Raw genomic sequence first — 27,210 nt, forward strand, 5'->3', positions numbered from 1 at the left:
AATCTTTCACTGCATGGGATTACCTTCGAATAAGAAAAAAACCAAGGCATTGGAAGAAGAATGAATAACACTGGTTACTTCCCTGTGGATGTAACATATTTTGGGACGTCTTTCGCTTAAGGAGAAAAAACAAAAATTCCATCAGGGCTAACGATTATCAGTCTACACTGGAATTTTTGTGTAAACTAAAATGGTTTAATATCTGGGCAGAGTCTTAGATGGTAATTACTGTCATAGCTGCAGTGTACAACAGGGCAGCTGTAACAATTACATTAGCTGATTCTCTACTTGCCTCTACCAACTCATTTCTTTCAGTCCCCAGCCTTTAAGGTGAGATGAGAGGAATACAAATTCCTCAGTCAGTTCTGCACTTGTAATCCTTCTTCCAGAATTAAGACTCAAAACCTGTGCATATGAATACATTAAAATTAATCCTCAAGTTTTGTCCAGCAATTATAATCAATTCCAACGTGTTTTGCTCTGATCACAAATGCTGTTAAAGTTAGGGTCTACTCTGTCTGTGCAGTGCAGTGTTAAGAGGTTCTTTGTGGGGGTTTTAATGCCTGGAAGAAAAAAAATTCTAAACTCTTCACCATGATGATGTCGTTCTGTATCATATTGTTTTCTGTGTGTGGTGACAGCCAAAAGAGTGACACAAAAAAGGCACCTTAACTAGCAGATCTGCTTCCTGTATGTCTTTGAGTCATACTCTCCAACTCTACCGGCAAAAACAAGTTTTTTCTACTGTTAGCACTGTAGCCAGAACAGCTCAAAGCACAAATTGCAGCCTACTCCGGATAACATACAAACATTGTCATTTAAGTTCCCCTTATGAAATCACTGTCACTATCACAAGAACCAGAAAGCATAATATGATTATCAGACTGCTTTCTGAGTTTTCAGAACATTTAGATAGGAAAAAAAAAATCACCTTCTGATTTGTGAATGCCACTTAAGTAGTACCTGATAATATGCAGAATATTTATGGGCAACAAAGAAATAGGAAACCCATGCAATCAGCTTTTTTATTATGGCCCAATGAATACACTTTGAAATTAACTCATCTGTTTAAATGGGAGAAACAGAATATAGCAACAAAGAAATATAGAAGAAAGTACCTGCTATGCTGTTTGTCATTCCCTGTGCAAGTTTTGCAACAGAAAAAAATAGAAAAACCAGCCCTAATCAATGTTTCCAGTTAATGGCAATAAAATAGCAAAATCAGCTACTGTTGTTTTTGTGGTCTCAAGCATTTATTCAAAAGTTCTTATTTCAAAATCACTTTGCCAATCAGAAACATGACTCTGAAAGACACACAGTCCTTCCCTACAACTCCCCTTCCCCCTGCACCCTTTCCCCAGCCCCTTTTAATTTGGACTGCAAGTATTAAATGTTGGCTTTATCAAGGGTGATAGCAGAACTCCTGCTGTACCAACAGGCCCAGGATTTTCACCTGACTATCCACCACTATACATTTCAGGTTTCATTGGAGTGACTACTGCTTCCGTGGGGCAGCAATGCAAGTACATAAAACACAATGCTTAGCTAAGTTTAACACCTCTTCATGCCTGTGCACAGAACTTCCACAGATCTGTTTTGCCAAGGCTCAGGACAGGCACACTCATAGGTGCAAACAACATTACAGAGCTCAGTGTGCTGCTCACATGCTGTGAATCACTCCCTGGCCCCAACACGGGCAGGGAGTTCAGTTCAGCCTTCTTGTGCTGGCTGGAGTGCCCACGAGTGCAGGGTGAAAGCACTGGGTAACAACCCAAGTAAACATCTACCTATTTTTTGCCCTTTTTCTGACTCCGCTGTAAGTCAGTTACAATTTTTTACAAACACATTCTACTGGCAACAGAAAAGAAAAAGATGAAGCAGCAGCCCCACGGCAAAGGCAGAATCAGGAGATCTAGATATGGACAAATCCCACTCCCCACTGGGTCTTGCCTGCTTCCCAGGGAGAGCAACTCTACTACAAGTATGTATCACCTGAGCAAACAGGCACATGGATGTGCACGTGCACACAGAAATACTGATCATTTGCACAAGAGGTGAGTCCTCAAATCCAAAATTCCAGTCATTAACACAGACCAAGGCATTAGCTTAATGTGAGAGCAAGGAAGGAAGATCTGCAGGTCAGGTGTTATGGAGCATTTTGTAGTCCTGATGATGAAGTAACAGACATGCAACTTATTTCTTGGGTAGTGTTCAAAGGCTATCTTTCCATGCCTGTGTCTCTAAAAGCAAGGAAAATATTACCTACATCATAGGATGGATTTCAGGGCTAGGCTAGTAAATATTTATGAGAGCCATAAAGTTTGTCAGATAAACTACACTTCAGAAAGACAAAATGTTACTGCTAGGCTGCCAGATCCACAGAGATGCCAAGTTTCTACAAATCCCACCAGATCCAGCATTTTTTTTCTACAGAGGTTCATATTTTCTCTGAAAAAAAAATCAGAAATAGATTTGGTTTTAAACCACCTACACACTGAATATACAGAAGTTATTTCTCTTTCATATTTTTCATTCATAATTAGATCTACTCATGACTATAACAAGATCTTCCTTGTACACTTAAAAATGATTGTGCAAAGTAACTACTGGACATACAAAGGATGTTTTGACAGCCTAGGCTCCTCTACAAAGCAAGACAAGCATCACACTGGTACAAAAACACAGTGCTGGAACACTGCATAGGTACCTGACTGCACCAGGTGAGATCTGCCAACATCAGCCTCAGACCCCCGCCAGGTGTGGGCTCCCTTCTGAACCACACACCATCCTACAGGCTGGGAAAGCCCAAGAAAAGGGAGGACATTCTTTGGCAGATGACCTGATGACCGAACCCTGCACACGGCTGTACAGCAGACACATTTCTGGAGTACCCATGTCATTGTCCCTGTCCCTGTCCATGAGCGGGCAGTGGGATCTGCCCCTTTCCCTGACTGGACTTCCACAGGGAGGGAGATGCTGCCATTTCTTCTGCCACTCTCTGCAGTTTCACCCCACGGTGCTTCCCAACACCTGAGCTCTCTGTCCTGCCTCACACTGTGCCTCCTCTCACATGGGGGTCCTGCAGCTCCCTGAGGGCCTGTTTATAGAATCATAGAATATTAAGGGGTTGGAACGGATATTAAAGTTCATCTAGTCCCAACCCTCAGCCATGGGCAGGGACACCTTCCACTAGGCCAGGTTGCTCAAGGCCTTATCCATCCTGGCCTTGAACACTTCCAGGGATGGGGCATTCACAACTTCTCTGGACAACCTGTTTCAGTGTCTCGCCATCCTCATGGTAAAGAACTTCTTTCTATTATCTAACCTAGGTTTCCCCTCTTTCAATTTGTACCCATTATTCCTTGTCCTATCACTACAGTTCCTGACAAAGAGTCCCTCTCTAGCTTCCCTGTGGGCTCCCTTCAGATACTGGAAGGTTGCTACGAGGTCCCCACACAACCTTCTCTTCTCCAGGCTGAACAGCCCCAACTTCCTCAGCCTGTCTTCGTGGAGACGTGCTTCAGTCCTCTTATTAACTTCGTGGCCCCCTCTGGACTTGCTCCAACAGTTCCATGGCCTCCTTATGTTGGCGACACCAGAACCGTACGCAGCGGTCCGGGTGGGGTCTCACAAAGGCGAGGAGCGCTCTAAGCCCCGGGGGCGGCTCCGATCCCAGGAGGACGGCGGGGTCGGCACGGGGGGCAGGGGCCGACCCCCGGGGAGGGCAGGGGCCGATCCCCAGGGGGATCAGGGGCCGCTCCCCGGAGGACGGCCGGGTCGGCACAGGCGGTCGAGGCCGATCCCCGGGAGGGCAGGGCCGGCCCCGGCCCCGCGGCCCCCGCACACGCCGGGCGGGGGGCGGGACCTTCCGGTTCATGTCGGCGCTGGGCTGGCGCGGAGGAGCCGCGCGGCCATCTTGGCTCGTCCGGGAGCGGCGGCGGGGCGGGCGGGGGGCAGGCAGGGAAGGAGGGAGCGGCGGGCGGGCACCGACCCACCCGGCACCCACCCAGCGTCCGCAGCCCGCGGGGCGCCGGCCTTCTTGGAGCCTGGGGCGGGCGGCGATGCGAGCGGCGGCGCGGTGAAGCGGGGCCGCGGCGGGGGAAGGAGAGGGCAGCCCCCCGGGCGGCGGGCCTGCGCTAGCCGTGCCCCGGCGGCGGCGGAGAGAAGCCGGGCTGTGCGGCGCCCCCGCTGCCGCTTCCTCCCCGCCCGCCCTGCGCTCACCCCCTCCCCCTCGGAGCCGCTCCCTCGCCGCCTCCCTTCCCTCGGCTCCATCCCTTCTCCCGGCTGCATCTCCTCCCCGCTGGATGAGGCACCCCCCTTCCCGCTGCTGACCCCCGCGGACCCCGGCTGTAGGATGAGCCCGCAGGACTCGGAGGGGGCGAGGCCGCTCCGCTCCCCGAGGAGGATCTAGTGGGGGGGCACCGACGCGACGCCGCCCCCCCGCCAGGCACCTTGTCCTTCATGGTGGCTCCCTGCGACCACCATCTCGGAGCAGACGCGCAGCCCGGGCCCCGTGTGTGTGTCTGTGCGCGCCGCCGCCGCGGCCGCCCGAGTGAGGGAAAATGTCCACTCGGACTCCATTGCCCACGGTGAACGAGCGCGACACCGAGAACGTGAGTACCGCGGCCGCGGGGGACCCTCTGCACCGCACCGCACCCCGCCCGGCCCCGCACCGCGCCCGCCCGCCCGGGGGGGCATCGCCCCGCGGGGCGCTGTCATGAACCTCCCGCCGCCTGTGCGCTGCCCAGATCACCGATTTATTCGGAATCGATTATTTTTTAACCCTTTCCGCAGCGCGGTTCGCCTGCTCCGTGGCATTTGCGGGCATCCCTCCCCCCCCACCTTAACCCCGGTGTCCCCTCTTTAATTCACTCTCTGCTATTTCAGTGTCTCCAGGTGGCGGGGATCGGGTTGGTTATGTCGGTAACGGGGATCGGCGGTGGGGAACGGGGTCCTGGGGGGCTGCTGCCTTCTCCTAATGTGCAAACTTGCTGCTAAAACAGCCGAATAAACCTCTGGTAAACAGACGGGAATAATTCAGCTCGGGTAGGGGTGGGCTAGGTGACCTAGATAATAGGCCTCTTCCCTGCTTAATTTGCAGGGTTCTCGGTGGTAATGACGCTGTTGGGCTAGTCACCTGTTCAGATGACATTAAAAGGTTTTCTTTATTGGAATTACCCTCTGCACAAGGGAGCCTTTTCCTTCCCTTCCCCCTCACCCCCCATTTTTTTTTTTATTTTTCTACCTTGACAAAGCCAAGGTTTAGGACTTGACACTTTATTTACAGGATTAAATCAGACAGTGTATTAACGATCACAGAGGTCCTATGCTAAAGGAAGAAAGAAAGAAAAAAAAAGTAGTCCTACCACATAAGCATATAGCCACAAACGAAGCTCAGTAAGGAGTCTCCCTTTCTGCAGATAGGAACTATATTTCTTCTGAGTTAAGACTTACTTGATCCTAGTGTATCCTGTCTAACCATTTTTTCTGCATAGGCTCTGACATGTCCCCAAATGATAAACAGAAGGGAGTTGTCACTCACTGTAGTCTAAAATGAGTAGTAGATTGGTGAACTTTGTGTTCAGCTTTCTGTAAAGGCTATGTGATATTCTTTTCAAGGCATATTCTTTACAAGGCAGATGCCAAGCTTGACAGAGGAGGCTTTTTTTTTATTTTTTTTTTTGGAGAGGCTTTTATGTTTTGGACTGGCATAAAAGGTGGAAACTTTGGTTAAAGATCAGGAAAAACTGTTGGATTGTTCCAGACCATAAATAGTCCGAGAAAAGTGATGGTAGCCCCATTGTTTAAAACAAGACCAGACAAAGCATTAGAAAACATGCTGCATGGAACAATTACTGCATTACTAGGGATTTAGATTTTATTGACATAATAGGCACTTCTAACTTCTGTGATCTTTATTTGTTTTAGCACTACATGCAACCTGCAGGCTAAGGGCTGTATTGAGCAAAAAGCCAACTAAGCATATTTGGTTGTAAAATCTCAATGAGCTTCCTGTCTTGTGGAAGAAAATAATTAAAATATTATGCGGCCCTTCCTATGCCATGGGGAGAGTTGAAGTTGAAAGATACTCTACAAAATACTGTACAGAGTTTATTTAGATAATTGTTTTAGTCTGTAAGCAGACCTGACTGAGGTTTTCAAGCTCCATGTGAGTGTGTGGACGCCATACAGTAAATCATTTTAGAGAGCGTTCAGATGAGATTCCCCAGTTAATTCAAACTCTGGTGTGGATAATCTAATAGTGGAAAGACTTAATATGTGCTCGAGGAAACATAATTATTCACAAGCTGTGTGTTCTAGCACTTGAAGTTAGATTTTTACATGTCTTCCACTTAAGGCACCTTGTTCTCACTTCAGAATATTGGTCTAACACTTCTCTTTAGTAATCTTCATAATTTAACATCCATGGATTGTCTTGTTTGCAGATGAACTGCCTTAGGTTTAGGTTAGGGCGTATTTTTCAAGTGTGTAATCTGTGCTGGTGACCGCAGAAATACCTGTAGGTAGTGATATTGACAGGGAGTGATTAATCCGAGTACTCACCAAATCCACTGAACCAAGGCCCCTAATACAGTAGCATATCCCTCAGGAAGCTCTCTCAGATTATCGTGGGCATCAGCTATCTAGAAATTTTCTAAACTGTATGCTGTTCAGCCTTGCTTAAAACTAAGTTTAAATCTGACATTTAGTCTGTCTGAGTTACCCCTACAGCTGGGAACAGGCCAGGTCTTTTTTGATACCAAATGTGATGATTTTGGTACTTAGCTAACTGTTCATCCCCCCGAAATCTGATCATGTTGTGTTGGCAGGTAAATTGAGCCCTTGTTTCTCTTTCACATAAGAGAAGTCTAATTGGTTAATATTCAGAGGACTCTTTGAAGAGGCTTAAGAGGTGCCAAGGTATTCAGCTACCCTTTGGGCTATGGTTGTGGACCCCATTAGTGCCTTCTCTCTGCTTGGAAGGCTACCACTGCTGACAAAGGCTTGGCTGGTGTTGGATATGATTGAAGCATGCTGATCATAGCTTATCCGTGCCTATACTTGCAATTTTGAAAATGAAGTTAGCCTCCAGAATGACAGTGAGTGTAAATTATCATTGTCTGTGCTTGCAGTTAACCACGTTCAGCAGTTGGCAACTTCTGTTGAATAAGAAAGGTCTAATTGTCAGTACTTGATTTTTTTTTTTTTCTTTCTAAGGCTTTTTATCAAGACATGTACTGCTGAAGTGGAAATATTGTCACAGTGACTTTCCCCAAAAGCTGCTCAGAGCTATCAAGACTTTAGTGCCTTTGAGATTAAAGAGTTTGGCTCCAAGTCACCTGGTTTTGAGAGGAAAGGCATCCCAGATGATCTGTGATCATAGGAACTTCACACTTGGACAGTTGGAAGCTGGCTGTTGGCCTGCGATGAGCTGGCTTCTCACCGCAGAGATAGAGCAGCTCCTCTCAGGCCGTGTCTTGTGCAGCAGAGGCTGCCAGCTGCTTAGAGGGCAGAAGTGCATGAGAGGATCAGATCTTTTCTGTCTTCTTCAGAAACATGTTGTGCATGTGAGAGAAAAAGCACGAGAGAGAGAGCAGAGACCTCCTTCATCCAAATCTGAGAGACAGGGTACATGCAGAAGAAGGACTTTAAATGACAGAAGAATGAGTAAACCTGTTCTACTAGTGATGAGAAGGAAGGGAGAGAAGATGGAGGAGAAGTGTGGAAACACAATGGGAAGGGAAAATAGATGGTGGAAAACAAAAGATAAGAAGAGGCACAGAGGAATGTGCATGTGGCAGGATGGAGGACAACCAGTGACAAAGAAATAGGAGCAGAAGGAGCAAGATTGTGAGGAGTAGGACAACTATTCATTAAAAAAAATATTCAGAGAGTGGGAAGATGATAGCAAACTATAGATAGAAACAAGGAACTACAGGTTCTATGGAGGTTGGAAGATTTTTTTTTTTTAGGAGTGTGAAATAGAAAAGAAAAATCTTGGACTAAACATTTTAATTAAAACCTTCATGTTCATTGCACAGCTGTGTTTTTTTTGGGGGAAGAAAAGGTAACTGCTTTGAATGTGTTAATTCTGCAGGCCAATCTGAATTAAAAATTTAGGTAATTTAAGGAAAAGCAAGACTAAAATATACTCTTATCTCCATGACTGTGCCTAATGTGAAAAATTTGCTATTGAAAAATGCCAGCATGATGGCAACTGTGCTTGCACAAGACTATACAAAAGGATTCTGTGCAGCAGAAGTATAATTTTTTTTTTTAAATTTAAAAAGGTTTAGTAAAGGTGGCGTTAGGTACAAAAATGTAATTTTAAGATACTGTGAAGGTTAGTGCAGTATGTCTTGGTTTATTACCAATTAACTATGAAGTGCATTAGAGCATTTGCAGACAATATGCAAGCTTGCATTGTTCTATATATTATTTATCAGTCTTCTCCTATTACAAATAGATCTGTAATTGGAATGCTTTCTTCCATAGCATGAAATCCTGTGGGTTTTTTTAAAGAAGGGTTTGAGGAGGGAAGTGTTTCTGTGGCCAAAAGTTCTGATAGATTTTCTTCTGCAGGACCATCTGCATTCTTCCATATTGTTCACCAGTTGTAACAAATGTTCTGGTTTGAATTAAATCAGGTGAAGGTGGCAAAATAACTAGAAACAAAAAATATATTAGGAATTCACCTGGGATGTGTTTTTTTGGTTCCAACCTTTCACAGACCAGAAAAATGCTTTTTTTTTTTTTTTGTGTGTGCATTTCTTAGTGCCTGGTAGGCCTGGTACTGTGTTTGTACTCAAAAAATACCTAGTGGGGTTGTGTGACGTTGGGAGTCACTGGCTGCTAGTGTTTTCACATTTTAAAGTGGGAAGTTTCATTCTTCAGCTGTGCTAAACAGCCCGTGCTGAGGTGTTTAATGGCTTGGTTTCAGTCAGCTCGAACTGATGGGAGGCTGATGGGGGCATCAGTCTCAGCTGCCTCTTCCCACCCGCGGTTTGTGCCGGCACTAATTACTGTGGGGCTGCGTGAGGGGTCTGGTCAGCTCTGATCTGACTGAAATGAACCCTTAAGAAAAGTGGGTTTATCCTCATTCTGTGTGGCTGCAAATAACTGACAGAGAGGAGGATGGGAGTGTCCAGCTCAGGTGGGGAGGGTTAGAAATGCTTCTTGCTATTTTTGTTTTGGTTTAAATTAAAGCAGTTGTGGCACAACTCGGGTTACCTCAGCCCTAGGGTGCTGTTCTACAACTACAGGCAGATATACAAGTACAAGATACATCTTTCACAAATTGTGGTGTTTTGCTCCTGGAAAAATCTTTTTTTTCCCTTCCCTTTTTCCCATTATTTCAGTAATTCAGAATAGCTAGGCTATAAGACCTTACTCTAGAGGTTGTTAAAAAGTCAGACTTAGTTCATTAGCACCACTGAATGTGATTTTAATGGTGGCCTTAGAAGTAGCAATCTGAAACACAGAACACAACTACAGAAATTATTGAAAGAAGATACACAAAAGGAGACACGGTATTTCCTAGCCTTTCTTACCCACTCACCTGGTATGCTTACCTGCTCAATTCTCCATTTTAGTTCTAGTCAGGAGACATATTCATGTTGATGTAAGCGGACAGTTCCTGTTGACAACATGTCTCAGGTGACTCAAGTCAGAGGAATTCTAAGAGAGGAGGCCTTCGTCTGCCCAGATCTCCATTTCATATGATATATAAGTAGCATGTGTCTGCAACTTCCTCTTCTTCTCAGTCAAGTAATGCTGCCTCATGGAAGTCAGCCAGATCAAAAAGGGAGGTCACCTTTTTTTTTTTTTTTAGGTTCATGGCTTATCAAGATTGGCTCTTCTTAGTGTGGAGATCATCTGCCACTAAAAATCTGTAGAAAATATGATAAATAGATGCTTACTGCTCTTAAAATATAAACCTGAAAGATAGTGAGTGTACCTGTGTAATGCTCCAGTCAGTGTCTTGGATGAAACCCTTAGGTAAGACAAATTTTTGGCCCATGAAGCAGCAGGTTGTTGAGCTCTGTGTGTGTGTGTATATATATATATAAACAGAAATTGACTTTCAAATAAAATTAGTTCCTGCAAGGTTAAAGCCTAAACAAAGTTTTCTATCTTCAAGCTCAATGTAGTCTTTGAAAACCAACTGTGAGGGTTTGGTTTTGGTTTTTTGTTGGGTTTTGGGTTTTTTTTTGGGGGGGGGGGGGGTTTGTTGTTGTTGGTTTTTTGTTGTTTAGGATGTCATTACTGACAGTGATGATTCTGGAAACAACTTAGTTGGCAGTATTGTTGATGAAGAATAGAATATGGTTGGCTCTTCAGCTATTATTCCCCAGGCTGATGTCAATAAATATCCATTTTAATCAGCAGTAAAGAAACTTTTGGCTGGAAAGATATGATGAATGTCAGATCTTGATAATGTGAAGCAACAAAAGAGCCTTTAAAGAGCTTTTCTAACCGGCACCAGACTTATCTTTTTGATTATATAAGCAGGATTTCTTTACTGTTGTGTTGTTCAGTGCTAATCATGGAATTACAGATTCACTCTCTTTCATATGCTGTATAGAGTATGAACCAAATGATGTCAGACACGTCACAGAGTCTGTAGTGGTTGTACATGGGAAGGACCCTCTGTCTGCAAAGGGGAGCATCCTTCCTTCGCTGAAGGTTTAATGCTTGGCTGTTGGCACTGTCCCACTCTGATCTTCGGGGCAGTGGTGCACTTCTCACTAGCAATTCCCACTGCAGTTCCACCACTGCAGTGGCTGGATCAGTGGCTGGAATTGTGATGTGGAAGTGTTGCTTTGGGTAGCAGTGCTCCCTCTGCCAGGTGGAAGTGTCCTGTGTCCATCCTGTCCGTCTTCATCAGGCTGCTCGGTGTGAGCTGGAGCTGTTGTGTCCTGAGTGCTACTCCTGGTTTTCTCCTTTATTTCACCTTTCCCGCCGAAGTTTGGAAGAAGTAGGAATGTGTGTCAAAGAGGTATAGTTTATGTGTGCTAAAGACTATTTACTCTTCAGGTTCTCCCTTTAAACTGGTTGTTTGATAGATATGACCTAATTAAACTAGCCACTCGTTTTCATGAAGTGTCATACCAGTTACATTAATTAATACTATGATAGGCACGATAAAACCTTCCCCTTTTGACAATGGAACATCCAAATTATTGTTTTCTCTTCCTTTACATCTATGTTATATTTCTGTTGTCTCCCTTGCTGAATTCTGACCCTTTCAGTTGTTCCACTCAATCATAGCATCCATAATGGTAGGGCTGTAGCCCATTTCAGTGATTAAGCCTGCCCTCATGGATTGATAACTTTAGTGCCATGTCAGGTAGCACTTTTCTTTGTGGGAGAACATTTAAAATTTTGTGAGATGGAAGCCATGACTGTTTACCCTTAAGATTGATTATGTAGCAAGCTAGTCTAAAAACTGCCTTTTAATTATATGTGCTGGAACCAAATAATTAGTTATGCAGTCATCATATGCATACTGGGTCTGACAAAATCCACCTTGCTCCATGTCCTGATTTGTGCCCTGGTCAGTGGTAGGAGGGAAGTAAAATCGGGATAAGTACAGGCCATCTTTTCCCTTTATAGGTTCCTGTTTTATCATCTAGGAAAATAATGCAGTATTTTGTAGTATAGGTTGACTTAGGGATTCCCAGAGCAGTAACTGGTATATAAACAACTGTGGTTGAGTGTTTGCTGTGACACCTCTTGGTGGTTGCCAGAAATGTAAGTCTCTGTTTTGACTTTCCAGTAGAATTCCTTCATCAGCAGTCGCAGGATGCCCTGCTCTTCTGTTTCAGGGATATCTCTGCTCAGTAAGATGCTACCTCCATGAATATCCTTAGGGCTACCTTTTTTCTCTTACAATGAGTAGTACTCAGCAGTCTATGTGTTCTTAAAGACTTTAATGATAAATGGGAAGTAAAATTCAACACACTGTTAGGAAGGGCTGTAGTGAAATTTTGTCTTTGCATGTTTAATTTAAAATATTTTTTAATTTTTAAAAAACTATGGTATGTTTTCCTGATAAGTTTTTCTAGAAATAAGAGTGTTGTTGGGGAGTGCACAGCCAGAAATTACCATGTATTTATATACTGTGTGCCCAGGCTAAGGTAATGAAACAATTTAGTGTCTCAAATGTTCATCGTGTCCTGGGATGCTAATATTATTAACATTGTAAAGTATAGGTTTTAAGTACAGTTTTTTCTTACTATAATTAAAAATACTGAGTTGAACGAGGCTGTCGTGATTGTTACTGGTCTGACAGCTTTCCAAGAAATTTTATAATATCACTTTGTAGTATTTCATACAGAGGTGAGGTAACAGCTAAGGTAATAAGCATTCCTAGAGAGATTTTTGTAAGACTAAATTTTATTAGTTCATTTTGGCTGGTGAGAAGGTAGTTTTCACTATTGTATTAAAAATCCTTTAAAAAAAAAGTTGATGCCATTTGTCTCCCCTGTTTTAGAAAGTGTTCCCTACTTTCTGTAAATAAACATGGATTTTTGCAGGTCTTGGATACTCTGATTTCTTACTGTTTTTCACCTCTTCAAATGGATATCAGATTCTGTCTCTTTCAGGTTTTTCTCAACTGTTGGCATCTTCTTACACAGTTCAAGAACTTTGATACTAGTCATCCTCTGCCCTGTGTGTTTCTAGTGCTCTGAACGTTAAGACACCTGAAATCATGCAGATACTGGATAAACTTAACATCTACCGAAAAGATTTCAGTTGTCGACACCTTCATACGTCATTTGCTTTTTTACTTTTTTTCCTTTTCTTTTTCTTTCTCTTCATGCTAATCATTTTCTGGCTATGAAAGGATGTCGGCTCCTCATTGGGGGAAGGCTTTTGCGAAAAGGTGGGTTTTGTGTTGTGTTCCAAATGTAGTTGGTCTTAGGTTCAATCCCTCCCTTGCAGTAAGGACTCCCACAAATGCAGATGTTTTACTCCCATTTCCTTCTGGGTTGAGTAATAACAGGGTGGAGCTGGGAGGCGGGGAGGAGAATGTTTTGTTTTCATGAGAAAGGTTGTCTTGTTGACTTGAAAATGGATAGTGCAAAAAAAAAACAACCAAACCCTTTAAAGTATTTCAAAGACCTTGAAATGAAACCTGATGCACTCCAAGATGTGGAAGAAAGTGCGTTCTTGTCGTAAGTGGATTTCAGGGGACTTTTCTCTTTAAAGAGGAGGTGACTGGGTAGCCTGAAGTTGCACAAAGTACCCAGTCTCCTTGATTTAGTCCCCCATCTACAGCATAATGGTCTTGCTTTGTGTGAAGACATATTTTGGGAATCAGTCAGCCGTGGTGAGTGTCATCAAGGAGTGTTATTCTTATGCAGAACGCACCTCCAGGAGATACAGCTCACCTACCACAGTCTATGGAAACTTATTACAAATAAACACATGCTTGTTTTAAATGTTATGTTTTTAAGACAAACCCCACGTCTTCTTGAAGCCATATAAATGTGAACCTGGGAAAGAAGCTGAAATTGAACAGAGGTTTTGGGAGTCAGTGTGGTGACGGAGGCAAAATCCACAGAGTTGAGAGTCTACCTGGGAAAAGACAAATGACCTGCACCTCAACTTGGAAAGCAGAGGATGCTATTACTATTTCTCCAGGCTGAGAGTGCCACTGTTAATCTATTTGCTGAGGAAACTGCCTGGGGAAGTACCTGAGTACAGCCAGATGCTAAACAAGCCAGTGTGTGATTTGAAGTTTTCCTGGACCGACCTGTATTTTGCTTTATGCCTACACCATTTAGCTTCCCATCTACCTGTCACAGCTTCTTGAAAATTATTTCGTTGGGAGAAACACTTTCGTTCAGTTTTGAGTTTATGTTCTTCTTCCTTCATTTCCATATGCAAAAGAAAAACCATGTTGAAATGGAGAATCTGTTTTCTGTGGTTTTTAGAAAGCCTGGGTTCTGTTCAATATAATAATATATCTGACAGAAGAAGGACTTGCTGATAGATTTATTTATGTGAAGTGAAATAAAGTCCAAATTAGATATGGTTGCAAATGGCTGGATTTCTACAGGGTGAAGCACAGCTATGAACAAGTCAGTTGGAGAGAACTGAACCGCTTGGGAACGCACAGCTTGATACTCAAAAACCACAGCTCAAAAAGATCATATTCTTGAAAAGAAATAATCTGGGTTAGGGTGGAAATGCAAACCTCCATACAAGGAGATTGTGTTCAGTTTATCAGAGCTAGTCCAAATGAGTTCACAGCTGTTAATTCTGCCCTTTAAGTGCAAAGCTAGGAAGCATGGATAAGAAAAATGATAGGTCACAAGAAGTCATTTCTCAACAGAGGACAGTGAAGCTCTCAAGATGTATTAACTGGGTGGTTTACTATGTGAAATAGCGTTTATTAGTATAACAATCTTTGTTTGGCCTGATATTGTTTATATTAAGTAGGATATGAGTAAGATCAGTTCTGAATAACTTGCACACAGGTTCTCTGGGTTGGGAATATGTGCTACCTGATGCCCACATCTCAACTGCCTCACGGGCTAGCTCCGGACTACCATGATCTATCAGCTCGAGCACAAGACAGTGCAGATGCAGATACTCTGTTTCCAGAGTCAGTTGTGTGGTTCAAAAGCAACCTATTTGTTCAATCTGTCTGCTGGAGAGCCTAAGCTAACAAGCCCTGCTGGGAGGCAGGCTGGCTCCTGCTGAAGTCAGCTCCTGCACCTGTGCCAAGTGCCCGGGTGTGGAAGGGCTTTAGTCTGAATAATTCTGATACTCTCCTTTTTCTGGCGAGTTATCAACTTAGTGTAGTGCAGTGTAAGTAGTACAGTTGTATTCCTGGGATGCTGCACTTGAACTGAAACAAACCTTCCTCTAATATATCCAAGAAATACCCTTGTGGCCCTGTATGGAACATCCCGGTCCATGAGCAACACGGGCAGCAATGCAGGAGGATGTTGGCATCTAGCATCAGCAGTTGCTGCTTTTTTCTAGCTGGTCTGAATAATTTGATACTAGAAGGTACGAAAGGAGCTGACAGGGAAGTTCTCCGCAATATGTGTTGCAAGGTTTGTTAGAAGTCAAAGTTTAGGGGACTGTAGGGGATTGGCATGGCATTGCTAGTACACACAGGAGTGACTAAGATGGCCTGAACAACCAGCACCAGCCTGACATTAAGGACATGCAAAATACTGAAATTGTTGATACAGGATTTCACTGGCTTTAGTAGTTCCTTCAGCTGGTGACTGCTCTTGTTCTTCCTCTCTTTGAGAATTACTGATTGATAAACACCCCATTGTTGAAGGTCTCAAAATATTATTGAGAACATTGAATTGTTATCAAGACTTGAATTTTTACTGGATGTTGTTACAGGTGTGCTTCTTGTTCTTATGCCAAGTGGTCGAGAAGGAATGTTTACTCTTACTCCTGAAAACTAGGATACAGATTGCTAGAATATGAAATAGAGCAGGATGGGCAAATCATCAGGAACATTTAATATCCTACATGAAAGGAAACTCTGTGTTTCACTTCAGCCAAATGTGCAATCATGCATGTAAGGATCCAGGAATGAAAGTCATGTTGTGGTAAGGGAATGGGAAGCAAATAGCTCCTAAAAAGAGTTAGGGTCAGTGTTGGGTGGTCAGTTACAGATGGTTTTCTGCCAAGAGGGTTGGTTCTGTCCGTGTAAAATCAGTGGGGTGTTGAACAAGAGGTGCAGTCCCTGTGTTTAGTCCTAGTGCACCTACTGTTGGTATGGCATGTCCATCTCTAGCATAAGCCCAACAAAAAGATGTTTGAAAAATAGAGAGTTCTGAACACAAGTACAGGAAAAGTTTCCTCGTCTTTAATCATTTTTACAGCAGCGTATTTAGGGAGCTCAATATACCTATCACTTATTAAAGTGAAGGGGTATTGTGGTCATAGAAAATAAGTACCTATATGGGAAGTACAAATCTGGTGGCAGTGTAGTGGCCAGGGCAGTAAGGAAGCTAAAGCCAGATTGGTACTAAAACGTTATATACACCACAGTGTGTGTGGTTTTTTAAAACAGTAACTATTTAAACAGTTTTCCAAGAGTTGCCATAGACTTCTGTCAATAGTACTTCTTAGATGAAATGAATGTGTTTTTAAAAGTAATTTGATCACAGGTATTGCACTCAAGTTAACAAACCAAGGAACCTAAGATGCCAGAGTATATGGTCACAAGGTTACATCAGGTTATTAAATAGAGTGTGAACTTGCCAAGTGTCATGCAAGCATGGATTTGTTCGTTTGTGCCTGTACCATGGTTGTTAGCTCTTGAGGTATGATCTCATCTTCATGCTACAACGATTTTCAGACTAAATGTTTCTGTATGCCAGTTCCTTGATTGTCTCCATTGGGTTTCAGCAAGAGGAGGAGTAGTAGAAGAGCAAGATCTGGGGTTTCTGGGTTGACTGTAAATTTATTGCGTCATCTGCGGTGGAGGCAGGTATTTGCTCCACATTTGCAGGATGCTGAGCATTTCTAATACTTTAATTAGTGAGGTTGGTGTATAGGCCTCAACCATGATTTAAGAACATAAGGGGACCTGCTCTTTCATAAACAGGCTGTCAGGAAATGAAAAAATACTTTAATCTTAACCATGTGATTTAATGAATAAAGATTATTATAGGTATGATATATACCCATTTATTTCTGCAATTAATAGCTATTCTGGGAAACCAAATGAAAGGCAGAGAGTGTCTCAGATCTCTGTAACTGGTTCTCAGTTTGTCAGTGTCTGAGATTTCTCTACGTTAGGTAAGATTTCTTTCCTTGTTCTACAGGCTGTCCTGGGTATTTTCAGTCATGTGGTTTTGTAGGAACAAAAGTATAGTACAAGAGGGGAACCCCCCCCTTTTGTTATATTTTCAGTACTATTAAGTTACTCAATAAGGGTTAACATTTTGTGCTCTTCTTGGTTAAGCTTTTTTCGTGTTTCCTCTCCAAAGGCTTTCCTGCACTAGTTAGAACAGTAGTGCAAATGGGAAATAATATCAAACACCTCCATGTTTCATATCTGATTTGGCCATCCATGTAAGTTCCTAAAAGTGCTCACCTGCTGCCGCAGTTTGGGTGATGCTCCACTTGGTCTTTACCAGGTGATGAAATGGATGTTTTGTTATGAGCTGGGAACCTCTTTATTGCCCCCATCAGAGCAAAGTTCAGCGTGAATCTAAAGTTCGAGCTGGATCATTTGAAGGTTCCTGCAAAGGCGTTGCTAATGCTTTTGAATGCTGTGTGCTTCTCATCGTTGGTGTGGTTTTGTCTGTACTTCTCAGCCTTATTACCTGCGTGTGTTCTTGTTGCAGCACACGTCCCATGGAGACGGACGGCAGGAAGTTTCCTCCCGAACTGGGCGCTCTGGAGCTCGCTGCAGGAACTCCATAGCCTCCTGTGCCGATGAGCAGCCGCACATTGGAAATTACAGACTCCTTAAAACCATTGGAAAGGGGAATTTTGCAAAAGTGAAACTGGCAAGGCACATCCTAACTGGCAGAGAGGTAAAGTGTTACGGGTGTAAACAGCAAGGAATCGCTGTAGGTGGGCAGGTTCTCTTAAAATGGTATTAAGTCTGTGAACACAGAGCACATTTTACTAGAGATATTGCTGCTGACGTAGGAAAAAAGTAGAAATTGAGAACTGTATTTTTTAGTAATGATTACAAAACCATTTCTCTTGAAAATGGTGTCTTCTATTTGTATTTTTCACAAGTCCCTGTTCAGCTGAATTGTGTTAAAGTTTGCTACTACTATTCTTGGCTAAATCCTCCATTTTCAAAAAAAGAGATCAATATACAGCAACTAAAAAAGCTTGCTGGAAAGACTGCCTCTTGGTGTCTCTGTGCTGCACAGTGCAGGGCTATATTGAAGGGGAAGTCAGGAATGAGAACTAAATATCATCCTGATTACGGTGCAAGTAGCCCAAATGCAGTATTTTCTTGCCATAGCAGTGTGTCTCCCAGGATTCTGCTGGTGTCTGTAGTGCTGGGCAGCTTTGGGAAGATGCTCCAGTTTGTTCAGAGACAGTTTGTGTCTCACTCTGTGTGTGGTATAGACAAACTTTCTCTGGTATCTTCTCATAGGGTCTCACTCGGCTCCATAATTAGTTTCTGCATGTCATTGCAGTGTAATTAACCACTTGCACTTAATGGTGGTTCTGATTTGGTGAGCTATAGTCCTGTTTGCTTGTTACAAGAAGGTGTTTCTAGGTGATGTTTTATTAATAGCAACTCTTAAGAACTAAAAGAGGGAGAAACACCTTGCTGACCTTTTCTTGTGAAACCTGTCTAATGAAGTAAATGTTTACTGGTACCAGCAAGGACTTATACAGAAAGCTGTGTGGCTGACTGCAGTGCTTTAAGGGAATTTTCCTCTTCTGAGCTAATACGGAGTTCAGTAGCACTAGGAAGAACAGAGGGACATGGTTTTGAAAGAGCTGTTGAGAAGGATTTTTTAATTTTTTTTTGTAAGCTGACAGTTCCAATTGTCTTCTGATGTTAAAGTCAGTGCTCATTTGTAGAGAAAGCTTTTGGTTAATTGCTTTCCTTTTAAGTTCCCTCCTATTTCTGCTGATACTTAAAATGGGACATGCTAGTACTTGGTTAGTATTTCTTTGCTATTATTATAGGTATAGAACTTGGAGATAAGGTGTCATGTGACACACTTTGCAAAAACTGAAATCCTTTATATGCACGTAACTGTTGAATGAACTCTGGTTCATTATTTTTATTTGAAATTTCAGCATATAAATGTGACAGTGTAAAATTTTTGTCTGAATTTGGAAAGATTTGAGTACTAGTTTTCTTTAACTCTCATAGAATTGATGTCATTCAGTCAATTCAGAGCATAAATACTTTCCAGGATGTGGCCATTGGTCCTGGTTACCTAGAATGAGTGTCATTCCTTAGAAGGGAACAATCAAGCTGGTTTTATAGGAAATATCTTCAAGGTATTTTAAACTTTTTTTTTTCTTAAGAGGGAAATGAGTAAAGTTTCTCTTCTTGCTAGATGAACTGCACAATGTTGATAATAAATACATGTTTTAGATGTCTATGACCAGAATTGTTCACAATGTTCTGGACAGCAATTTCCCCAATGTCATTACTTCACCCTTGCCCTTACAGAAGTCTTTATCTGATCAATCTTTAGATTGTGGTAACCTTTTTTATGGCTACTAAATTGATGGGTTTTGCTTGTGACCAACACCACCTTGTACTTTATTGAATCTTGCTTTCATTGCTAACTCATCTCCAAGGTTGTTTAAATCAGTTTTCCATTGTATTTGATGGTGCCTCTTAACTCCTTCGACAGACTTAATCATTATGGTTTGACATCCTGTGCCAAGGCCACTGATACAGATATTAAACAAGATTGGTCCCAAGTCTTGCCCTTGAAAAACTCTTACTCATTTATTTCCAACCTGATATCTCTTTAGCCATCTTTTTTAGGAAAAAAAAAAGCTCTGTGCCCTTTTCAGCTTATCTAATTGAAAAATTTCCATGCATGCTCCTAGATGAGGCTTTACAATAGTCCAGGTAGTCATATCTTGTGGTTTTCCATAGGGCACAATTAACTGTAGGAAAATATGTTGCATTTAACCCTTCTGTCCGTTTCCCTGGTTTTTTCCTGGTAATTTTGAGCTCAAGAATTTTTACAGGAAATTGGAAAAAAAAAAGTTAAGTCTGATCATTTCTAAATCTTGCTCTGCCATTTTCTTGGTAGATGGTAGAAATCTGTGCTGCAAGAATGCATGGGGTTTTTTTTTTCTTCCTTAGACCTTCTACTCTTAAGAATTCCAGTGTGACCTTAGCCAGACGACACTCATCTTCCTGAATTTGTGATTTCCTGCTTTACACACTCATTCCTGCTGCCTGTCCTGTCTTTGTTCCTTTTCTTTTTTCCATCTTACATACCAAAATCTGAACTGAGTGATTAGTTTTGGGAGTCACACTTTAATGGTTTTTCATCTCTGCTGTCTCCTTGCTGTATTTGAACCCCACTTATCTTCTCCTTGTTATCTGTGTGGCTTTGTTCTTAGTGTTCTAAGTGTCTGGGTCAGTTTCACTTTATGGCAATTCCTTCTTTATATCTCTGCATTGATTAACTTCCAGATCTTGAAGCAGATCAGCACTTTTCTGTCACTTCCTCGGAGGAGGAGATGTTTGTTTAAGCATTTTTCTAGGCTAGTTGCTCATCTCCTTGCATCTGGAGTCCTTCCCTGTGAATTTTCCTGTTGCTTGAGGTGCAGATTTCGTGTTTCCAGCTGGAGTAGGTTCCAGGACTCTTTTCCGTTTCCATCTTCAGTGTGTCTGCAGGATGCATGATGAGAGCCCAGCCTCAAATTACAGAAAGGGAGAAATGATGAGCCCTTCAGGGGATGATCAGAACATCAGCCTAACTTGAGGGGGTTGAATTGTCCTGCAAGGAGTGTGTGGCCTTCAGCTCACTACAGAGCTTCACTGCACTAGAACTGGTGTTTGGAAACACCCTCCTTTGAGATCCTCTGCCTAGGAGAGTGTTATTTGTAGTCTGTCTGCCCTTTCCAAACCACGAATCTTCGTTGTCAATCTGCTTTTGTTCACTCTTTGACCGTAATCCGTGTATTTTCTGTTGTAGTTTTATCAAAGGGTGTTTCCTCTGACAAGTTTCCCATACTTGCCAAAATTAATCTAAAAGATAAAACTACCTTTTGCTGTTACTGAGTGGCCAAAATTATTATGGATCCTTCTGTTCATTAAAGACATGTGTTCAGTTAATAGCCAGGGAGTTGAAGTTTCCCAGTGAGGCAAAATTCTTTCAGGATCCAAGTCTGACTCCAAGGAATCTATTGTCATCTTCTTTCTGTTCTTCTCTTGGAAAAAGTGAAATTTGAGAGGCAGAAAACATTCTGAATGGTAGCAGTTTAGGCAATTTGCTTAGTGTTCCCAACTTCTGATTGCTTTAACTCCCTCATTCAAATCATGTAGGAGGAATTTTTTTAGTCGCGTTATTGTGAATGGTGAAAGCAAAGTTAATTTTAATTCTACTAACAATTTCACACAGAATATCGTGGCTAATGCAGCAGTGTAATAGTGTAGGTGGACTTGCATTCTGCCAGCATTGCCCATAGCACACAGTATTTGAAACTGTTCCAGATTCACGTCATGTAAAGAGAAAAAAGTTTCTGCTTTGGAAGGCACTTGGATGTTTTATTAACTGTGCTTAGTAAAATGGAGGATTTTCTTTCTCTGGCTCATCAGAGCTATTCTTGAGGGCACGCTCCCATTGCCTGTGCTTTGGAGACCTTATCAAGGCACTTGAAGTTGCTCCCTGTTCTGATGATGGATTCAAGCTCTCAGAGTCCATGTTAATACATTGTACTCTAAGTGTTCATATGGATAGGAATTCTCTAAACTCACCCTGCCTTTAAGGCTATAATTAGTGCAGCGAACAGGCCTGAGAATCTGTCTTTTGGAAAATTGAGGTGTGTACCTTCCCTATATCTCCAGGGCTGAATTTGTTTGACAGTGTCAGAGACCTCTTCTGATCATCTGGCACCAGTGCACAGCGAGGGAGGTGAGATGGTTATGCAGAAACCCACCACCTTAAGACTTTGTGGGTTGAAATGAGTTTACATCTTTTAAGATTGACCAGAATGGTACAGCCCAGAACACAAATGAACTTTTTCTGAGTGGAATGCACTTAACAAGTGAACAGCCATCTTCTGTGACATGGGTAGTCTTGGGACACAAGGTCACTTTCAGATAACATTATCTGCTGTTGACAAAGGTAGTGGTCACTCAACATCCAGCATGGATTTATAACAGATTGCAGGAAGTGAACAACTTTGAACTATTGTCAGAAAGTTAACAACAGGCATAAAAGTAGAGATAAAAATCTTTCATGGTTTCATACACAACTGCTAATATAAAAATACCTATTGCTTAATGTGTTTCTCTCTTGTGTTTGTATTTTTGAAGTGATTTCTCAAGGTTTGCAATGGAATTTTGCCTCAGGAAACAGTGATCTTTAATATCAGTAGCCTGCCTTAGAAGAAAATACTCCCCAAAGTAAAAGCATTCTGAGATGGCTACTTGGCTATGTCTCTTCATATCTTACATCTAGAGGGGCCCAAAATAAGTCTTGAATATCAGTTTCAGAAAACATCACATGCATTATATAATTCCATGATGTACCCAAGAGTTGAACACTGTTCCCCTCTTACCCTCTCCAGCATGATGATCCATCTCTGTGTTTTTGCACTTGAATGTAGGGATATGGATTTGCTTTGATGTAAGATATTCTTTATTCCATATGGTGCTGATTCCAAGTTAATGAGGAGCAAAGATAGCATGAAGCAATTCAGGGAAATGGGAGCTGTGGCTTGGGAAGGAGCAGCATGTACTGTTTGAGCCAAAAATTGAAGGGGAGTTGGAAGCCCTTGCCTTGCACCAATGAGGTATTATAATCAGCTGAGTTGCAGCATCTTGCTTCTTTGAGAGGCACCATCTCCTTGGCTTCTGTGGAGCTTCTTCTGGTATGTGTAGTCTTTAATTTAGAAAGGAAAAAATACCAATTGGCATGTAATTCTAGAAAGATTCCCATTTCCTGTTCTAACTCATCCAGTATCCAAATTGCATCACACTGAAGTTTCTGTTGCCTATTCATTGCTTCAAATCTTCAGGTTCTGACTAGTTACCATGGTACTGAATTTCTATTTTGCTTATTTTGTGACATTTTTATTTTGTTCTTTAATATTTCTATGCAGTATTTACTGAAAAAGATGAGAACCAGTAAAGGAAAGAACTTGCCCAAATTGTTGTACTACAGCCAATGGTTTTTTTATTTTTTTTCATATCCATCAGGAAGCAAATTGACACAAATATTTAGTGAATTTCAAAAGATGAGCTTAGTTCCTGCCAAATTTGTGTGAAATTGCTTTAAATTTGCTCTGAAATCTCTTGTTTTTGGAAACTGCCAGTGCCCAGTCACTACTGTATAATCTGTTGTGTAATTATACTGTGTAAATATTATCTGTAGGCACACTGCTCTCTATAGGGGCACTATCTGGTGTTGGAGCTTCCACTCTCATAACTGTGATGGAGTTAATGTCAAGTGAAAGACTCAGTGAACTTCTCTTTTTAATATGCTTAAAATACCAGGGGTTTTTCCTCTCTCCTGTTTTTAGTTTAAATACAAGTACATAATTTGCTGAAGGAACTTAAATGTTTTCTATGTAATTTTCATGTTTTACATTTCTGTTACTGGATTTGAGCATGTTGTAATAGTGTGTTATTGTTCCTATGGAAAATACTGATAACAAACTCTTCTTTTAGGTTGCCATAAAAATAATAGACAAAACACAGCTGAACCCAACTAGCCTACAAAAGGTATGTTTTTACATTTTATCTTTCAACTGTATTATAACTTGTTTCTCCTCACCACCTCCTTCCATTAACCCTGAATGCCTGTGCTGGAGAATCTGAAGCATTGCATACCTTGCACACATCTGAACTACTGTATTTAATAACTAGTTTTGTAACAGATATTTTTGACAGCCCTGCAGTTGTTCAAGCTGAGCTTGTACAGAGCTGTAAACTGAGAAAACGGTGGTATTAGCCACTTCCTTTGTCTCCCAAGCTTAGCTGACTCTGTAGAGAGGACGTTTTTGGTTTGGTGTCGTGCCCCCATGTCTCCTTCACGCCGGTCACTTTGTTAAACTTAGAAAGGCAAAGCTTGTGTTCTGTCCTCTTAAGCCGGCCTTGAAAATACTGCCTGCGGACTGAAGGCCAGGCTCCAGTCTGTGCTTTTCACGTGATTTGCAGCGGGAGAGGTGATGCAGTTCTATGAAACAAATTGGGGCATGACTATTTGGTTTCTTCCCTCTAGCTTTGAATGTTTAATGTGCTGTTACAGTTGTGTCGCCTTATCTGTTTTAGTACAGAGCCATAAACCCCACTCTTTCATCAAGCAAGCCAGTCTGGTTTGGAGTGTGTGCAGGAAGTAGATTTAAATGTTACTTTTACGTGGGACTTTTCTGACTTTGTCCTTTTAAGCGCTGCAGTCAAAGGATTTTTGTTTACTTTTGAGTAGTTTGATAAAAAAAAACTCCTTGCAATATTTCTGTTTGAACAAGAGAATACCCATAATTGAAGTAGTGTAACTAGAGTAAATTGGAGAATATACCCATTTGTATTTTATGCAAATACTAAAAAGATCAGGTGACTAGATATTTTTATCAAGATTAATGGTGCAGAAGTAAATTGGAAAAACAAACAAGTTCTTTTATGGTTTAGTTGAGAGGCAAACAATAACCTGTAGAAGAAAGAGTCCGTGTTCCAAGCAGGTAGCAACTTCCTACTGACTCTGTAGGCTGAATAAAAGTGGATACTGTGGTTCCAGTTTTCTTAGAATTTTTGTCAGTTTAATACCTGAGGTTGTTGGTGATTTCTGGGTAAGCAGGGTGGAAATAAAATGCAAATTAGGTAATATGATGGATTAGATAAAGTTGATTTGTGTGTCGGATCTGCACAACTTGGAATACCTGAAAAAGTTGTTAAATGCTTGAAGCACTTGAAAGATAAAAAAAAGCTGTGTGATACCAAGGGGAGGCGTCAGCACGTGGGAAGAAGGGTCAGAGAGAAGTAGAGAGGCCTTGTTTACAGACAAAAATGTAAAATCATAATTGTTCAAATGCCGTTATTTGAGATTGGGTTGTAATGCGAGTTTGATCTCATATCAGGGTACAATGCAAACCATTTTACAAATCAGAGGTGTTCAGTTGGTAAAGCTACAGGCTGGAAGTGTGCATGATGGTCCTTTGATTCCTGGGTTTCAGCTAGCTCTATCCACTCGTGTCTCTATCTCTGTTGTAATTTAATTTTTACTTACAACTTATAAAATTAGATTATAAAATGTGATTTGTAATTTGATCTTGTCAACCACTGGGTTTCTTAACTGGGAGTCTGGAAGAATAGTACAAAATAGCAGCAGGGTGGAAGTCCAGTTAGATCTGTGGAGTGAGGTTCGTAACATGTTCTCTCTAAGTTCATGTGTTACACGAGCACAGAAAAAACTTAAGATATGTCGGAGTTGTCAGTTCAGTGCCACAGCCTGGGTGCGTTTGGAGCCAACTGCGCACGCGACCTGTAGATGCAGGGGAGGCTGAGATGGAAGCGCTTCTGACCTTGCTCTGCTGGAGGGAGCGATAAAGTATTTGAGGTATGGTGGGGAGGGAGGGGCTGTGCCCAGAAGAGGGTGTGGTGTACAGTGTCTCAGCTGCGGTGTAGCTGCATACCCGAGTCATCCTTAGGTGGGGAGGCAAATGGTGATTAAGGCTGCCAGTTCTGATTGCTTTGTGTTACATCTTCCACATCGATACTTCAGCTGCCAGGAAGAAGTTAACCTTGTTAAGGACTTGCTTTGCTTTCCGGAGCAGTAATTCGTGGTATGCCCTCGCTGCAGCCCTGACAGCTCGATACTGAGTAGCAGCTCTTCAGAAGGGTCGGGTTTCTGTCTGCTACTGAGGAAGTCTGTGGCAGCCACATGCAGCCACTCTTTACTGTTGTTTTAGGACCTAATTGCTGCTCTGCTACTCTTGCTTAGCGAAGAGGAAACTGTAACCGGTACTTCCCTGCTTTGAAAGAAAAGGGAATTCTTAGAGCTTTTTTCCCATGCTGGTGGTGTTAGTCATAACCACTATTCTCCACAAATGCACTTGTGTACCCAGTTGCAGTGAATATCGGTCTCACTGGAAACAAATGCTGATGATACAGTATTCACTTCCTCCTAGCAAAAAAAAATCATTTGGGTTTTTTTTTTCTTTTGAATTAGCAATGCCATTATATGCAAGGGGTTTTTTTACCAAACCCATATAGTAGCACTAAATCACTTCCCATGTTCCTTTTTTAGAACTTGGCTCCTCAGCCAAATATTTTTGTTCATTATGTGCAGATGTTTTGCCACTTGTTTGGGCCATATTTTTTGTTGAAGCATTTTAGAGTTCTTATACGTCAATGTTAACGTGGACCGTGGCCTTTCTGACTCTCGGTCAATCAGTGTTTTAAAAACTGCAAGAAAAGGATGAGAATTGAAAATGCTCAGGCTTTTCTGTTTATGATGAGTATCCTTTTCTGTTTTCAAGTTATGGTTAGTTTGGGGCAAACTAATTTTGTAAATTTTGTGATTTTGTATTGTCTAAAGGCTTTTTGCTTGAGGCTTTTCATTATATGTAGGGCATATTTCAGTGAAGCAGTTACCAGGAGAAGCCTAATACACAGGTCAGACTTGGGCTAGCTTGGGACAACATCTTGTGAAAAGTCTCTCCTTTGGGGAGAAGGCAACCAGGGGAGTTTGGTGCTCTGCAGCTGACAACTGTACTGAGTTGCTTTTTAGCAAACTTTTTTCACATTTTTAAAATATTTTGCTACTGAAAGCCTTGCAGTAGCTGTTGCAGGAACACTTCTGATCTATCTTTTGCTGTGTTCAAAGAAAGTTGGCCTAAGAGAACCAACTTCCACTGCTGGCTTGTTGGGCTTTTTTTATTCAGTTTGTTGGCAGCAGCATTAATTAAATGCAATTCTTTCCCTGTATCTGACATGGCTTACAGTCAAAGGACCGGACCACAACAAAGCTGAAAGCCATTTGTTTGGCAGACAAGGATGTTTGTCTTTGCCTGGAAACATTTGTAGAGCTCCTGTTGACGGAAAATGAGCTGTTCAACAAGCTGGGAGTAGTTTTTAATCTCTGTATTAGAAATTAAACTGATGAGAACTGGTTTCTGGTTTTTGTCTGCCTTTATAGTCTTATTAGGACAAGTAAGTTCTTAAAACTAAGAAAATAATTTTCTGTATTGAGAACCTTCATGTTACATCTTCTGATATTATACCTTGTTCTGTGTTCCTGTGGCAGGGAACCCCAGAAGTGTGAAGTTTAGTCATACCTGGCTTCTGCAGTGAATTTTACTGTGTGGTGATAGTTACTACTTCATTTGCTATAAGTTGATTCATATAGTATTTGGGGGGAATGAGATCTATGAAACCTTTATTCAGCACACTGTATGAAAGTTGTATGATGTTTTACATCATATTCCTCTATCAGAAGTAGACTATAATATATAATACAATGTCAGGCATTTGCAGATGTCCCTGTGGAAGTTGCTATCTGTGTCAAAATGCTACATATAACAGTTAAACTGACAAAC

At 41.9% G+C, this 27,210-nt stretch overlaps 1 protein-coding gene across 12 annotated transcripts in view; it reads left to right on the forward strand.

Annotated features, from left to right (window-relative positions):
- Window positions 1-4,102: 4,102 nt before the first annotated feature.
- Window positions 4,103-27,210, forward strand: part of MARK3 (microtubule affinity regulating kinase 3) — a 62,303-nt gene continuing 39,195 nt past the window's right edge. For 10 of the 12 annotated variants that reach the window (XM_032692421.1, XM_032692424.1, XM_032692422.1 and 7 more), the window contains exons 1-4: window positions 4,432-4,613; window positions 12,851-12,889; window positions 17,340-17,531; window positions 23,345-23,398. In XM_032692421.1, the coding sequence (XP_032548312.1) occupies window positions 4,563-4,613; window positions 12,851-12,889; window positions 17,340-17,531; window positions 23,345-23,398 (336 nt within the window). In that variant the 5' untranslated portion in view covers window positions 4,432-4,562. Of the gene's footprint in view, window positions 4,614-12,850; window positions 12,890-17,339; window positions 17,532-23,344; window positions 23,399-27,210 lie in introns of all 12 variants that reach the window. The other 2 variants (XM_032692433.1, XM_032692423.1) reach the window with 2 other exon arrangements.

This window comes from Chiroxiphia lanceolata, chromosome 6, assembly GCF_009829145.1.
Source record: "Chiroxiphia lanceolata isolate bChiLan1 chromosome 6, bChiLan1.pri, whole genome shotgun sequence".
Lineage (NCBI taxonomy): Eukaryota > Metazoa > Chordata > Aves > Passeriformes > Pipridae > Chiroxiphia > Chiroxiphia lanceolata.